At 45.4% G+C, this 16,349-nt stretch overlaps 1 protein-coding gene across 4 annotated transcripts in view; it reads right to left on the bottom strand.

The window, feature by feature from the left end:
• Positions 1–16,349, bottom strand: part of SPEG (striated muscle enriched protein kinase) — a 1,484,310-nt gene that overhangs the window by 241,369 nt on the left and 1,226,592 nt on the right. For all 4 annotated transcript variants that reach the window (XM_078679189.1, XM_078679190.1, XM_078679187.1 and 1 more), the window contains exon 28: positions 14,926–14,968. In XM_078679189.1, coding sequence (XP_078535315.1) covers positions 14,926–14,968 — 43 coding nt within the window. The remainder of the gene's footprint in view (positions 1–14,925; positions 14,969–16,349) is intronic.

Raw genomic sequence — 16,349 nt, 5'->3', positions numbered from 1 at the left:
TACAGTTACACTCACTGCATCTGGGTTTCAGTGTTCAGAGCAAAGTCTCCCCATATTCTGAACCTTGCCCCTTGAGGAACACATTTATTGCCTGGGTGAGTACAGTTTGAGGCACTGTTCCACTCATTGAAAGAGTGTGCCCGAGCGAGCACAGTCTCAGTCACTGGGCTATTTTCACACCTTGGAATACACTCTTTCATTACATGCTCCACCTTGGGGTACAGTTCACCTCACTGAGTCTTACTCAAGCTCAATCTCTCACACTGGGCGTGACTTGTATCTTGGAATACACTCTTCCATTACATGCTCCACCTTGGGGTGCAGTTCACCTCACTGAGTCTTACTCAAGCTCAATCTCTCGCACTGGGCGTGACTTGTATCTTGGAATACACTCTTCCATTACATGCTCCACCTTGGGGTGCAGTTCACCTCACTGAGTCTTACTCAAGCTCAATCTCTCGCACTGGGCGTGACTTGTATCTTGGAATACACTCTTCCATTACATGCTCCACCTTGGGGTACAGTTCACCTCACTGAGTCTTACTCAAGCTCAATCTCTCACACTGGGCGTGACTTGTATCTTGGAGTATATTCTATTTTATTAGATGCTCCTGACACGCTAGGGTACAGCTCCAATCACAGGATGCGAGTCTCACACCCTCGACCAAAGTCTCACTGTAGACTACAATGTCTGCCTTAGGTGAATCTTATACTTTGGAGTACAGTGTCACTCATTAGGTGAGACTATGGGCCACATGTATCAACATTTGGAATAGAGATTACCTAATTGCAATTTTTATTGGATCGCAATTAGGTAATCACGGTTGCAAATGTATGAAACTCCAAGAGTTTCATTTTGCGATTCGTATGGGCTCTCGCAAATCCACCTACCTCATTCATTTTAATGACGTAGGTCACAATTTGCGTCCCCATGAAATGTAAATAAAGCAAGCATTTTTTTTTTAAAGCAGCCGTTTTCCTTAAAGGACAATGGGTTGCTTTTATAAAACAAAAATGAAAAGATTTCTTTTCATTTTTAAAGAGCAGGCAGCGGTCCATGGGACCACTACCTGCTCCTAAAAAACATTTCCGCTATTTGCAGCTTGTTTTGATGCATTGGATTTTGCGATTAGCAAATAGCGATTTCTTAAAAATCGCTATTTGGTAATCGCAAAATGTAACTTTCATGCACGTGCTTGTCCTTTCCTTTTGTGAACGGATTACCACCAACTTGAAGCTGGTGGTAAATTCTGAATGTTTTGCGACTGCATTCACAGTCACAAAATATTCATACATACCGTTCTGATTCGCTATTTGGAAGGGACGCCCTAAACATGACCCTTCCAAATACCAAATCGCAAACCCATTTAGCGATTCGGTAACAGGATACTGAATCGCTGCAAAATAGGGTTTGTTACATGTGAAAATCATTTTTTGCATTCGAAATGGGACGAGTCTGAGAATTGGCCTGTTTGCGAACGCATAAAATGTTTGATAAATGTGGCCCTATGCTTTAAGCACTAAATGTGTGAACCTTAAGCCGTAGAACACAGTCTTCGGCATTGGCCATGTCTTGCATCTTGGAGTATATTCTATTTCATTAAATAGTTCTCACATTGTAGGGTACAGTTTCATTCAATGAGTCTGAGTCTCAAATCTTGGAACACGGTCAGACATGGCATTAGTCTCAGACCTTGGAATTGTTTTCAGTCTTGGGTCAATTTTACATTTTGGGAAAAAAATCTCAGTCATTTGGAGCATACGCTCTCACACTGTATGATACTTACACCTAGGAGCTCAGTTACACACTTGGTGAGTCTCACACCTTGGACCAGAGTATGTGCAATTATGTGAAGCTTACACTTTGGGGCACCATCCCATTGATTAGGTGGATCGTACCCTTTGGAGTGCAGTTTCAGTCATGGAGTGAGTCTTTCACCTCAGAGTACATTCACTCTCCTTTAGAGACTCCTATTTCTAAAGGTGCAAGTTCATGTATTGGGCTGTACTCAGTTCCAGTCACTGACTCCATCTTACACCTTGGACCACATTCTCACTCTATGAGCAAATCAAAAGTCCTTGAGTATAGTCTCACTTTATTTAAGACTTACTTTCTGAGTTATTGTTACCCCTGGAGAACAGACTCAGTTAAAAGGACATATCTAACACATTCAAGTAATCATTTTTCCATAAGGTATCTCTTAAGGATTAGGTTACAGCTCCTCTCATTGGGTATGATTACATTTTCAATCACATAGTAAGACTTGCACCTTGGATTAAAGTATAAATGTGGGAGTTTAGTCACTAATCTAATCTTAAACGTTTTCCAAGCTCAATGATGTAATTTGCTAATTTGCCAGTTAAAGCACCAACTATTCCCTAAGGGGCAGATTTATCAACATGCGATGCAGCGCTGCATGTGATCGAAAAGTCACAGATGTGCTGTGTGTTTCGTAATACAGCGCATTCCTGATTTTTCCCAGCATTGGCACACAATGTGCTCCTGGTGCCAACGCAGGCCCGCTTGCGCCATGGTGCAAGGGTATTTGCATTGTAGGCAGGACTGTTTATGTGAAGGAAGGGGCATCTTCTCGCACAAAAACAATCCCCTGAAGCATTTTTGTCTTTTTATGTGTGCTGCAGAATGCATCACACATCGTAGAGGAAAAATGAGGAGGAATAAAGATATCCCTCCTTCTTGCACCTCCTTGGGGATGCGTTGCAGTTCTGACACATTCCCAGGTCTACTACTCCAGATTTATCTAGCCACTCAAGGCCACGCAACGTGTCCTTGCGTGGTTGATAGATCACATTTAGTAGTTGTGTCCGGCATGCACCACATTGCGTGGTGCAAAAGTGACGCAACTACATGATAAATATGGTCCTGAGTCTCTCAAACTCACTCACCACTTCGCCAATGGCTCTTAGGGTCTCTGACCTTAGTAAAGTCACCAAATCAGGATTAGAAAAACAACTCACCAGACATAGCAAAGCCCAAAAGGCACAATACTCCACACTAGTAAGATTGAGAGGTGCAAACGAAAAGTTAATCTGAGTTTTGAAACAATCCAGGAATAAGATATAGTGGAGAAGAGAGATTCACATCCATTGAGTGCGACTTGAGGTTGTTGAAACATAACCATGATGCCAGGAGTAAAGTGGCGAGCTGTGCCACAAGAGACCAAAGTCCCTGTTTTTCTGATACCAACACTGTGCCCCCTCAGATATTATTCTGACTTTGAATACGGATGTCTTCTCGAGGCGTCACTGGCCAACATTGGAGTGTGATGGGAACTAGACAGGGTTCATTACATGGGGATACAGATCGCAAGCACGTCTGAGAAACAATAAGCCTATCACATGAGGTGGGTGCTGATGAATATTGTGGCCATTTGAAATAAATTACCTTTGTCTGCCATTGGTAGGAACTCAAGTGCACAAATGGTGGTTCCTCCTAGATATCTCTATGTGCTGCAGGATAAACAATGCAAGATAGCAAGGTTCGCGTTTAAGTAGTTGGGCAGCATGCTAATCACTCGCAAAAGGCTTGGTAAGAGGAGCAGGGTAGGACTCAGGGTCCCTAAGCTGGTTATGGAGGATTGGGAGCTGGGACTCCTGGATATGGAAATGTATTACCTGGCAGCACAGCTCCAGCATGCAGCATGTTGATGCACAGAGGTTCAACTGTGAAAAGCGACTATGGGCAGGTGTCCTGCTTGTGGAACAATATCAAAAGTGGTTGATGGTGGGTTTGAAGCTAGACAAGCGCAGCCCCTATGTGGTCCGGCAGGAAATGGGCGTAGGAGAGGTCAATAAGGATAAGTTACTTACCTGTAATCCTAGTTCTCCTCCAGGCGTATCCTCATCAGTCTTAAGCACTGAATATTCCCGCCCATATGCGGGGACCCCAGAAATAATAGAAAATATATATGAAAAACATATATATGCAGCTATATATATATATATATATATATATATATATAAATATATATATATCATTTTTTCTCATACCAATGCAGTCCCCACCTAGAAGGCTAAACAATGCAATAATAAACTGCTTTTGCAAACACATAATGTATGTATCAACCACAGGAGGGAAAGTAGCGCTTGAACTCTTTTTTAATGAGTAAAACGCATGAAAAACTGCAAAAGAGCAGACATTGTTAGCCTACAGGCTGCACTGTAAACCAATAGCATAAAAAATAAAGCACTTGCACATAAAAACTGCCACTGTGCCCTTAAGGCAGATATGACCCCCAGCTTCACATCAAGTCTCAGGGGTGACAGTTAGGTCAGTTGTTCTTTGTGTAGCCCGGAAGGCCAGGGCACAAAGATTTTGTTGAACAATGAAGCAATCTCATTTGCCTGGGGAGGCGTTTGGGTTGCTTATGACTTTGATGAGGATACCCCTGGAAGAGAACTAGGATGACAGGTAAGTAACTTATCCTTCTCTTCCAGGGGATCCTCATCAATAGTCCTAAGCACTGAATAGAATAGCAAGCCCAACTTCCGCCTGCGTGCAAATGAGAGTGAATGACCCAACTTATAACAACAGCAGTAATCTGCTGTTGAACAGATTTCTCAAGGAGGCCTGGCCTACTTGGGTGTCCGATCTGGTGTCTGAATCTAGACAATAGTGCCTTGTAAATGTATGGATGGACCTCCAAGTTGCCACCTTACAGATCTCCAAGATTGGCACGTTATTAAGGAAAGCAGTCATAGCCGCCTTTTCCCTCGTGGAATGTGCCTTGGGAGTAGACCCAAGGGGCTTTTGCGCTAATTGATAAGCTAACTTGATGCATGGAACTATCCACCTGGAGCTGGATTGTTTTGAGGCTGGAAAACCTGCTCTGATCGACCCATAATTAATGAATAGTTGATCCGACTTTCTAATAGACTTGGACCTATCCAGATAGAACTTTAAAACTCTTTTTAGGTAAAGTGAGTGCAAAGCCCTCTCAGCTGGAGTGGAGGGATTAGGGAAAAAGTTGAAAGTGAAATGGTCTGATTCACATGGAAATCTGACACCACCTTTGGGAGGAAGGAGGGATGAGTCCTCAAAACCACCCTGTTTAGATGGAAAACAGTGTACGGTTCCTTTGAACAGAGCGCTTGAATTTAGCTCACTCTGTTAGTGGAGGTGATCGCTACCAGAAAAGCTACCTTCCAAGTGAGGTGTTGCAAGGTTGATTTGTGGATAGGTTCAAAACGTGGACCCATCAACTTTGATAGCACCAGGTTCAGCTCCCAGGGCGGTGAAGGAGGCCGGAACGGAGAGTAGACCTTTTTTAGGCCTTGTTAGAAGTCCTTCACAACCTGCAACTGCAAAAAGGACGGCTGAGAAGGTGAACACCTATATGCAGTAATGGCCGCTAGGTGCACCTTAATGGATGGAAACTTTAAGCTGGCCCTAGCTAGGTGAAGCAGGAATGTCTTCTTTCTGCCCCTTGGTGGAGCTACAGTTGTTTTGCACTCTTTTTTTAGATGGTCATGTTGTCTTGTGGCAGTCCTAAATGACCATACTGGAGGACCTCAGGAGCCATGCTGCCAAGTTCAATGAGGGAAGGCCGGGGTGATGAATCCTCCCGTTCATCTTGAGCAGCAGGTCTGGTTTGCAAGGCAGTCTCCTGAGTGGGCATTCTGACAGGTGCAGAAGGTCCGGGTACCACCATTGCCTCGGCCAGTCCAGGGCAATCAGGATTATCCTTGTGTGTGAGAGTTTGGTCACCACCTTCGGGATGAGTGGAAAGGGTGGAAAGGCATACACAAATGCCCCTGACCAGTCTATCAAAAGGGCCTTCCCCTTCGACCCTGGCGGGTAGAACCTTGAGGCGAAGACTTAGCATTTTGAGTTTTCGTCGTCCACACAGAGTTCGATGCTGGGACGACCTCACACCTGGAAAATGTCTTCTACAACCTCGTCGTTGAGTACCCAGTCTTGCCGGTCCTTGAAGTGAGGATCCGCTTGTGAGTTCTGCTTCCCCCGCAGGTGTACCGCTGTAATCAATAGGTTACTTGCTAGGAGCCAATGCCACAGAGCTTGAGCTTCCAGCGACAAGGTCCGTGAGCGAGTTAATTTATTTATTTATTTATTTAAGACATTTGTATAGCGCAGCTATCACCTTACAGGCATCCTGGCGCTTGTGGCTTCGCGAAGTGGCAGCACGAAAAGTAGCAGAGAGCGGTGTCCAGCAGGTTAAGCCTTCGGAAACAGCCAGGTTTTGACCTGTTTCCTAAAAGGGAGAAGTTCCTCTATTTGACGAATCTCCAAAGGCAGACTATTCCAGAGTTTGGCAGCAGCAACTCCGAACGATCTGCCCCCAGCCCTAGCCTTCTTGAATCTAGGCACTCTCACCAAGCAAGCAGTTGCTGAGCGCAGTGCTCTGGTAGGGGTATACCAGGCAAACATAGCTTGCAAGGTGCTAGGCCCAAGCCCGTGGAGGGCTTTGAAGACAAGACAGAGAGATTTAAAGGACACTCGCTGCCTAAGCGGGAGCCAGTGCAGTTCCGCCAGCGCCTCTGTGGCCGAAGACCTTCTGGGCCAGCCCAGAGCCAGTTTGGCGGCAGCGGACTGAACTTCCTGAGTTCCTTCCTGTTTGTTCAGGTAGTACAAGGTGGTGGTATTGTCCGTCTGTACTAGGATGGAGTTTGCCTGAATCGAAGGGAGGAAACCCCTGAGTGCCAGATAATCAGATCTCAGCTCCAACATGTTTATGTAATATAACCGCTCTTTTGATGACCATTGTTCTTGTGTCTGGAGAGACGCCATGTGAGCTCCCCAGCGTCCTTGATCAGCGTCTGTGAGGGAGGTGCCTGATGAAATGGAATCCCTACTTGCAGATTCTCCTTGTTCATCCACCATGGGATGAATGCTCTGGCTACGTTTGAGAAATGTATCTTGTCATCCCAGCGAGCTGTTTGCTGATCCCATTTGTCCTCCAGATCCTGCTACAAATGACGCATTATCAGCCTGGCATTGGGGGCCAGGAAAATGCAGGATGCCATCGAACCTAGCAGGGAGTCAATCTGGCAAACTGAAGGCATTTTGCTGGTCAAAATTTGTCTGCCTTTCTGTGTGATGGATAAATGTCTCTCCTCTGAAGGAAACACTTTTCCTACCTCGGAACCTACCACTGCACCCAGGTAATGAATTCTCTATGTGAGTTGCTGTGTTGATTTTTCGAAAGCTCTAGGCATTGCAGGAGTGATTCCTCAAGCTCTGGGGGGGAGGGACCCTTCAACAGCCAGTCGTCCAGGTAAGGGTACACAAAGATGCCACTGTGACATAGTGCAGCTGCCTCACTGCCATTCACTTCGTGAAACCTCGGGGAGTTGTCTTCAAACCGAAGTCCGACTCACCAGAAATCTCTGATATTGCCTGTGATGTTGACTGAACGGAACATGAAAGTAGGCATCATGCAGATCCAGCAAACACATCCAATCTCCCTGTCGGAGATGTGGATATATTTGATGGAGAGCCAACATGCGAAACTTCTCCTTTTTGATGGACTTGTTGAGTGTTCTCAGATCCAGAATAGGTCTGTATTCTAATTTTGGACCCTTCTTCTTCACCTAGAAGTATGTTTAGTAGACCCCTCATCCTCGTTGTGATTTTGGCACCTTCTCAATGGCTGACTTTCGCAGAAGGGTAGCCACTTCGCTCTGCAGTACCTTCATCTGTTTGCACGATGATGGAACCGGAGGGATTGAGGGAGGATGGAGTCGCAAACGTAGAGAGTACCCATTGTGCAGCGTTCTTTCGTTATAGCTCACCACTCTTTCGGATGATTTGCAATACTTCCCCCCACTGGAGTGGTAAACGGCGATGGGGGAAGTGGGCACTCATTGTTTGGTTGAAGTCTTCGCGGAGTAGTGGACTGACACTGGTTTCCTTTTCCTCTGGAGGAGCGACGGCCTTGGGTTTGAACCCTGTGTTGGAAGGATCGTCGATCGTATGGTTTGAAACGTCGTCTGAACTCTTTTTTCTTTTCTAGACCCACGGCCTTTAGTGTGTCTAGCTCCGTCTTCATCCGGGACATTTCCTCATCTGTGTGAGCACTGAATAAAGATGAGCGTGAGAAGGGGAGATTGAGGATCCGAGACTGCACTTCTGGTTTAAGCGCTGTTGGGTGAAGCCAGGAAGATCTCCTAGCGCATATCCCATGGGCATAGGCGTGAGCTGAAAGAGTAGCTCCATCGGCTGCGGCGCTGATTACTTGGTTCACCACCAAGCTGCCTTCTTGCAAGGCTTCTTCAAAGTCATTACGATCTTCCTTGGGCAGTTTTTCTGAAAATCTTTAAAGAGGCCCACAAAGACCTGTCATAGCGTCCCAAAAGAGCAGCCGCACTTGAGATCTTGAGCATAGAGGCTGATGTGCCGCAGACCTTCCTCCCCACAAATCTTGTGCTTTGAACTTCTTATCTGGTGGAACTGTAGAAGAGGCTACTGAGTGTGTCTTTTTAGCCGCAGCGATTATAATAGAATCCGGAGGGGAGTCAAATCTGAGAAATAACGGGTCCTCCTCCGGTGGACGGTATTTCTTTAGAATCCTCGCGGGCGCAGTCTTAAGGGTTACCAGCAGGAGGAAAATGTCCATGACTGGTTGGAGTAGCCTCGGCACCACTGGTAACAGCGGTCTAGATGCAGATCTCTGGTGCCAAGTCTCGAAGATTACTGACGACGAGCTCTGTCGAGTAGGCATAGGGATGTTCAGCTTAGTTGCCCCTCTGGAAGAACAAGTTACTTACCTTCGGTAACAATATATCTGTAAGAAACAATAGTAGTGATAGATTCCTTACCTTAGAATTACCCCCAGGCATCAGGCTGGATCCAGAAAGTTTTTGTCAACAGTACCCCTGCGCGTCGGAAGGTTGCGTCGTGCGGTTCCGCGTCCGTCGTTGGTTTCGTGGTCGCCGGGATGATGTCACAGCAGCTATGTAGACGCCGCCCTCGTGTACTGACGTCAGTTCTGTACAAGACTTTTGATGCCAGGAACACAGAGCCATGCAAGATACTGACCACTGGTGCATAGAAACTAGGGCCCTGAAGGGGATGACCTTAACTGTAAAAATCAGTTTGCAGAAAGGGTAGGATGGGTGGGGTGGTATGGAATCTATTACTACTAATGTTTCTTACAGATGTATCGTTACAGAGGGTAAGTAACTTGTTCATCTGAAAGAAACACATAGTGATAGAATCCTTACCTTAGAATAGATACCCCAGCAATACCAACCCCGGTGGTGGGTCTGCAAACCAAAATCACACCAGGAAGTCCTAGAGAACCGAACGGCCAAAGAAGCAGTCTCTCCGGACTTGGCTATCTAGGCAATAGTGCTTAGTAAAAGTGTGCAGCGAGGCCCGCGTAGCTGCCTGACAGATGTCCTGTAAGTGGGCACCACATCTCAACGCTGTAGTGGCAGATGTCACCCTGGTGGAACGGGCGCACAGCCCCAACGGAGGATCCTTTTTAGCCAGAAAATAACAGGTTTTAATACACAAACCCCCCATCTAGAGATAGTCTGCTTGTGTACGGCCCGACCTTTGTTGGCGCCAACGTAGCCAACAAAGAGCTGGTCATCCACCCGGAATGGTTGTGCGCGGTTCAGGTAAAATGAGAGCGCACTTTTTGTGTCCAGACAGTGGTGCCGCTCTTCCTCTCTGGAAGGACGCGGAGGCGTAAAGAAGGTGGGCAAAGTGATGGTCTGCCAATGTGAAAAGCAGTGACAACCTTTGGCAGAAAGGATGGACGTGTCCTGAGCACAACCTTCTCCGTATGGACAGACAGAAAAAGAGGTTTACAAGAAAGAGCCTGGAGCTCACTCACTCTCCTGGCAGAGGTAATAGCAACCAGTAAAGCAGTCTTCAAAGTCAGCAGGCGAAGAGGATAGTTGTGAAGAGGCTCAAAGGGAGCGCACATTAAATATGTAAGAACCAGGTTCAAGTCACAGTGTGGCATTACGAAAGGAATAGGAGGGAAAAGATGAGTAAGGCCTTTGAGGACTCTATTTACAACAGGGAACGTGAAAACAGAGGGCTGATCAGGGAGCCTGAGAAAGGCCGAAACAGCAGAAAGATAGCCCTTGATAGTGCCCAGAGCAGAGCCCTGCTTGGCCAAAGAAAGAAGGAACAGAAGAACTTCTGAAAGAGGGGCAGAAAGAGGATCCACAGCCTATGCTATGCAACATGCCACAAATGTATTCCACCTGCTGGCATATACCAACTTAGTGGAGGAACACCTGGCTGCCAGAATGACATCACAGACTTCAGGAGGCAAGTTGAAAGGAATCAACTGCTGCCGCTCAATCTCCACACAAAGAGGTGGAGACTGGACAGGTTTGAGTGGAAGACCATCCCCTGCTGTTGCGACAGATGATCATCCCGAAGAGGCAGTTGGATCGGGGGATCGATCATCATACTGAGTAGTTCGGGATACCAAACTCTTCCAGCCCAGTCTGAAGCCAAAAGAATTACTGGGGCCCAGTCGCGCCTGATCGTCTTCAGCACTTTGGGCAGAAGTGGTATAGGCAGAAAGAGTACAACAGACAACAACTCCACTTGCGATGAAAAGCGTCGCCCAGCGAGTGCCGCCTTAGAAATTCCAACGCGCATAACTGCTGGCAACGTGCTTTCTCTTCGGTGGCGAATAGATCTAACCAAGGCTCTCCCCACGGTCGAAAGAATCCTTGCGCCACGTCTGAGTGAAGACGTTTTTTGTGATTCATCATCCACCTGCGGCTGACTTTGTCCACCCTGGCGTTCAGCGAACCTGCCAAGTGTTGAACTACCAGGGAAATGCCTTGGTGTTCCAGCCATGTCCAGAGGCGCTGAGTCTTCTGATATAGGGTCCACGACCCCACCCCGACCTGTTTGTTGTAGTACCACATGGTGGTGGTGTTGTCTGTGAACACCTGCACTACTTTCCCCTTGACAGAAGGAAGGAATGCCTTCAGTGCAATGCAAGTTGGATTGCCCGAAGCTCCAGAAGGTTGATATGGAGCCTGGACTCTGCCAGAGACCAGAGGCCTCTGGTCTCCGCCTCTCCCATGCGTTCCCCCCATCCCAGGAGGGATGGGGGGCCACATGAAGAGTAGAGCAGAGTGAAGGCTGCCTGAAGGTGGGCTTCTCGGAGGTACTGCTCCTGAGGAACCTGGTCTGACAGATGGAGACTTCTGCTTCGACATCGGTGACAGAGTCTTGTGTCTTGACGTCGAAGATCTCTGACCCAATCTCGACGGAGACTTGTGCCTCGATCTCAATCGCCGTCTAGATGGCGATGCCGGAATGATCTGTCCCGACGTCGAACGTCTAGCCAACGTTGATGGAGATTTGCTCCTCGAAGTTGAGCGTCGCCTGGTTGACGACAATGGAGGGCCCTTTACCTTGCTAGACGTTGAGACCATCATCTTCAACTTTGTAGAAGTGTGATGCGTTTACACCACTGCAGTCTTCGACGACAACTGCTGCTTCGCCGCCGGTAACTTCACCGCCGATCCCAACGCCGAAGGAGAACAGATCGGGACCTTGACTCTCGACTTCGATCATGTTCTCTTTTTCTGTTGCCTCACTGGAGACCTACCTCTTTCAGAGAGGCCATACAGTCGAATTCTCTCCCTGTCCTTGATGGTTCTTCTCAACAACTTCTTGCAGTGTTGACAGGTGGCAGAAGAGTGAGAATCAGGAAGGCAGAGTATACACACAGAGTGCGTGTCTGATCTAGTCTTCTGTTTGCCACAGGCAGGGCAAGGGTCAAATAAGTAAGGCATTTTTGACAGAAAAAACCTTTTCAAGATCTCCCAAAAAGTTTACCCTTCACTATAAAGTAAAAAGACATCGATTTAAAGCAAAAAATCCACAACATACTAGACAATTTTTGACAGAAAAGTAAAAAAAGGAAGAGCTGTGAATCCAAGGTCCTGTCTGAAGGATCCGGAAAGAACAACTGACCTAACTTTCACCCCTGAAGCATGATGGGCAGCTGGGGGTCATGGTTGCCTTAAAGGCAAGGTGCCAGTTTTTATGTGCAAGTGCATTCATTTTCTATGCTATTGGTTTACAATGCAGCCTGTAGGTTAACAATGTCTGCTCTTTTGCAGTTTTTCATGAGTTTTACTAATTAAAATAATAGTTCAAGTGGTACTTGCCCTCCTGTGGTTTATACATACATTATGGCCCACATGCATCATTGTGTCTTTTTGCATTTCTTAATTTGCGAAAAATAAGGAATCGCAAATTAAGAAATGCAAAATGATATGCATCAATATTTTCGGTATTCTTGTGGGATTCGGTAAAAATCGCATTTTTTACCGAATCCCAAAGAAATACCGATTTCTTAACTTATTTTTCGCAATTCCCATTGATTCCTATGGGCCAAAAGGCCCATAGGAGTCAATGGAAATTGCGAGTGGCACTTAGAAAATTTCATGGGTGCAGGGGGGGTCCAAAGGACCCCCCCATGCACCCCTGAAATGTACTTTTCAGCATAAGTTACATACACACATGTCCTAAGGACATGTGTGTGTGTAACTTTACAGTTTAAAAAATGCATTTTTGTGCATATTTAATCAATTTCGCAATTTACCACGAAGTTGAACTTCGTGGTAATTTGCACTTCCAATTTTAAAAAACGCATATTTTTCTATAATGATGCATAGCATTTAAGAAATCGCACAATTGCGATTTCTTAAATGCTAATGCAATTTTAGAAATCGTAAAAAAGATGCGACTTCTAAAATGGCATGATGCATCCCAACAAGCACTTTTGCATTCGCAAACGGCCGATTTTAAGGAATCGCACCGTCTGCGACTGCAAAAATGCTTGATGCATGTGGGCCTATGTGTTTGCAAAAGCAGTTTATTTATTATAGCCTCCTAGATGGGGGCTGCATTTGTATGAAAACAATGATATATTATATATATATATATAAAATTCAGCTTCTCCTCCTTTCACGGTGCAGAGAACCACAGGACCTATATAGGTATATAGGATATATATATATATATATATATATATATATATATATATATCTAGCTGTATATATATGTTTTTCATATATATTTTTTATTATTTCCGTGGTCCCTGCACATGGGCGGGAATATTCAGTGCTTATGACTTTGTTGAGGATCCCCTGGAAGAGAAAATGGGTTTTGCGCAGACCACCCACTTCTGGCCAGCTACCACTCTGCTGTCTAATACTCTTCATAAACATCAATAAGAGCATGACTATGGTGGCATGGAACTAAGAGGGTGCAACAAGCACTGATATCTTTCTCCAGGGATCTCAGAATCATGTCTCAGGAGGACCAAGAGTGTTTTGGAGTAGGTCTAGGGCAGTTCTTGCAGTTTGCTAAACTCATGAGGACCACCACCAAAATTTGGACGTGCTTTCTGACACACCAGATACATCATACAAGCTAGGTATATTATTATACATGGTAACCCCCAGACATGTGCACCTGTTTTTGTTAGGGGCGCCTCAGGCGGGCCTTACCTATGCATTACCTAATTTGTGATTACCAATTAGGTAATCGCAATTCAGGCAATGCAAGACCATTCTCACCTATGGGCCTTAAAGCCCATATGAAAGAATGGAGTCGCAATAGCAAATAGCGATTCCCTAATCGCAATTAGGTAATCACCATTGCAAATGTATGAAACTCCAAGAGTTAATATTAACGACGTAGGTTGCAATTTGCGATCCCCTAGGAATCACTAAAATTACGGGGATGGTGGCCTGCTGTTGTCATCAGACCACCATGTCCAGGATGGCTTGTAAAAAAAGCACACATTTTTTTTAAAGCAGCCCGTTTTCCTCAAAGCAAAATGGATTGCGTTTAAAAAACAAAAATTAAAAGATTTCTTTTCATTTTTTAAGAGCAGACAGTGGTCCATGGGACAACTGTCTACTCTTAAAAAACATTTTCGCCATGATTCCCTAAGGAGAAGGGGTCCCTTATCGCTATTTGCAGCCTGTTTTGATGCATTGAATTTTGCAATTAACAAATAGCGATTTCTTAAAAATCGCTATTTAGTAATCGCAAAATAAAACTTTCATGCATATACCCCTAAGCACTGTCTCTTAAACCTATTAACATGCCCCAAGAACAGGAAGATGCAGAACAGACATACTACTCGGATCAGTCTTGTCAAAAAGGAGATTGACCATTCGATGGCTGTCTCCCATGAGTTCCACCCTACACCTGTGGACCCTAGAGATGTTGCCGAATGGACTTTTCGGAATGAAGGGCGCATGCGAGAGGTAAGGACCGATGACAAGCAAGACGAGAACTGTCATTATGAACCAAAATGCTACACAAACTGACCGCACCAGCAGATGACGAGGTATCATTGGTTGCATCCACAAACACATCAGCAGACAACAGAGGGGGTGAACCTGGATAACCTGGTGGGGAACCTGGGGAAGATATGTGTCAATAGGCCCCCCCGTACTTGCCCGGGCCACCAGGCCCTCAATTCTCCCATATGTTGATGTATGCACTGGCAAACCATGTGCTGCTGTATTGTATCTGTCAGAAACACATGGAAGCCCAATTTACATTTGCATGCTATTTATCTGCTGTATTCCAAAATGAAAATATATATATTTTTTAAATACGGATGTCTTATGAGAAGGCCTGTTTTTATTGATACCCTTAGGAGTAATGAGCGCTCAATGTACTGAAGTCTTATGATGAGGAGGCTGAAATCACTGCTAAACTTCCATTTTACGAGTCAAAGCGAGTGAGGTTTTTCAAGAGCCCCTTTGAATGCCCTGCAGCCTTTATCTATTGTATTAAAGGGGCTCACACAGCGGCGCAAGCCTTCTGGTGGAACGCCTCAGCATAGCCATCACTCCCACTGTTTTCATCACTCCTACTGCTTGCATGTTCATCAGATCACGTACTTAGGAGCAGACAGACATGCTCACCTTGAACCATGCATGCTCCAGAGTTTCTTCTGCACTTGGCCGTCTGTAAAGCAACGAAAAGACAGTGTTGGTGGATGTTGTACCAAAGCTGCTTTAATATCCATTTAAGACATACTCAGACACTCAAATCTCCAAGCACACCCACTGCTGAAAAGGTAGCCCATGAGTCCAGCCATTCTCCTTTCACAAGCGCCAGGATACCCTTTGGGTGACAGGTTTGCGCTCTATAAGTATACCACAAATACAAATACAAAATACATAGTTCAGCAGAGACTGAGCTGAGACTGCTTGTGACAGGCACCAATTGCATATATACCTACCCTAAAGCACACGACCTGCACCTGCTCCACATAATCAGTAAAACTTATGCAAGATACTGAAGGATGCACCTTATTGGCTAATGTTGAACTCACTCAAAGATGGGCTTAGGTTGATGATGGACTGATACTAGGATTATGTGTCTGATCACATTTGTGGTTCGATTTATGGTTAGGATTATTAATAGTTGCAATTGTGTCAAATATTTTAATATCACCTTTTGTTACTTAAACTTTGAAATCACAAGAATGTGAATTATAATGCTATGGATCAAATTTGACAAATGCACTGCAGGAATATACACATTTTTGTGACATAAGCATAAGGCCTTGACTATAATCCGACTGGACGCAGTTAACCAAGGAACCTAGGATGCTGAGAGGAAATAGAAGAATGTCTGATATAGATCTTGGCGGATGTTTACTCGGACATAACTGTGATACATATGTCATGTGCCGAAATATAAATCCCATTACATCCTATGGGATTTACATTTCAGCAGACGGGATATCCGTCTCCGCTGTGATGGAATAACCCATCTGGGGAGATCAAAATCAGGCTGGTCATCTAGCTGCAGATTCCTTAGTTAATAGTTCATCATGGAGTACCACCGGGCTCCGCGATTAGCCCTGTACTTTTTAATATCTATTTGCGCCCCCTGTTCCTCATGATTAGATCTTTTGGAACTGACCTGGTCAACTAAGCAGATGACATTCAATTGGTGTTCTCCCTGGATGGAAAACAAACAGTATCTATGGAGACCTTCCAGGAGTGCATGCGTCAGACAGCTAGTTGGCTCAGGGAAAACACCCTACAGTTCAATGGGGAGAAAACAGAGGTGGTGTTCTTTCCGGCTACTAGACTGTCCCGCCCCTTATCAACAGAATTTAGGCTCACCCCTGAGGATGAACCATTGTTCCCTGCCAAAACAGTGCGTAATTTGGGGGTCATGATTGATGGCAACCCCTAAATGGAATGTTACAAGTGGCCTAGTTCCGATAGGCAACTAGGACTCTAACATGCATCAATGACAAAATAGCTTGATTGATACATTCAAATTATGCATAGGGTTGATATTGTAAAGTGTTATGAGTCTAATTCAACAC

The sequence above is a fragment of the Lissotriton helveticus genome, chromosome 3_1, assembly GCF_964261635.1.
Source record: "Lissotriton helveticus chromosome 3_1, aLisHel1.1, whole genome shotgun sequence".
NCBI classification, from domain to species: domain Eukaryota; kingdom Metazoa; phylum Chordata; class Amphibia; order Caudata; family Salamandridae; genus Lissotriton; species Lissotriton helveticus.
Note: the sequence above shows the minus strand (reverse complement) of the source record. Positions and strands in the feature narration are given on the sequence as shown.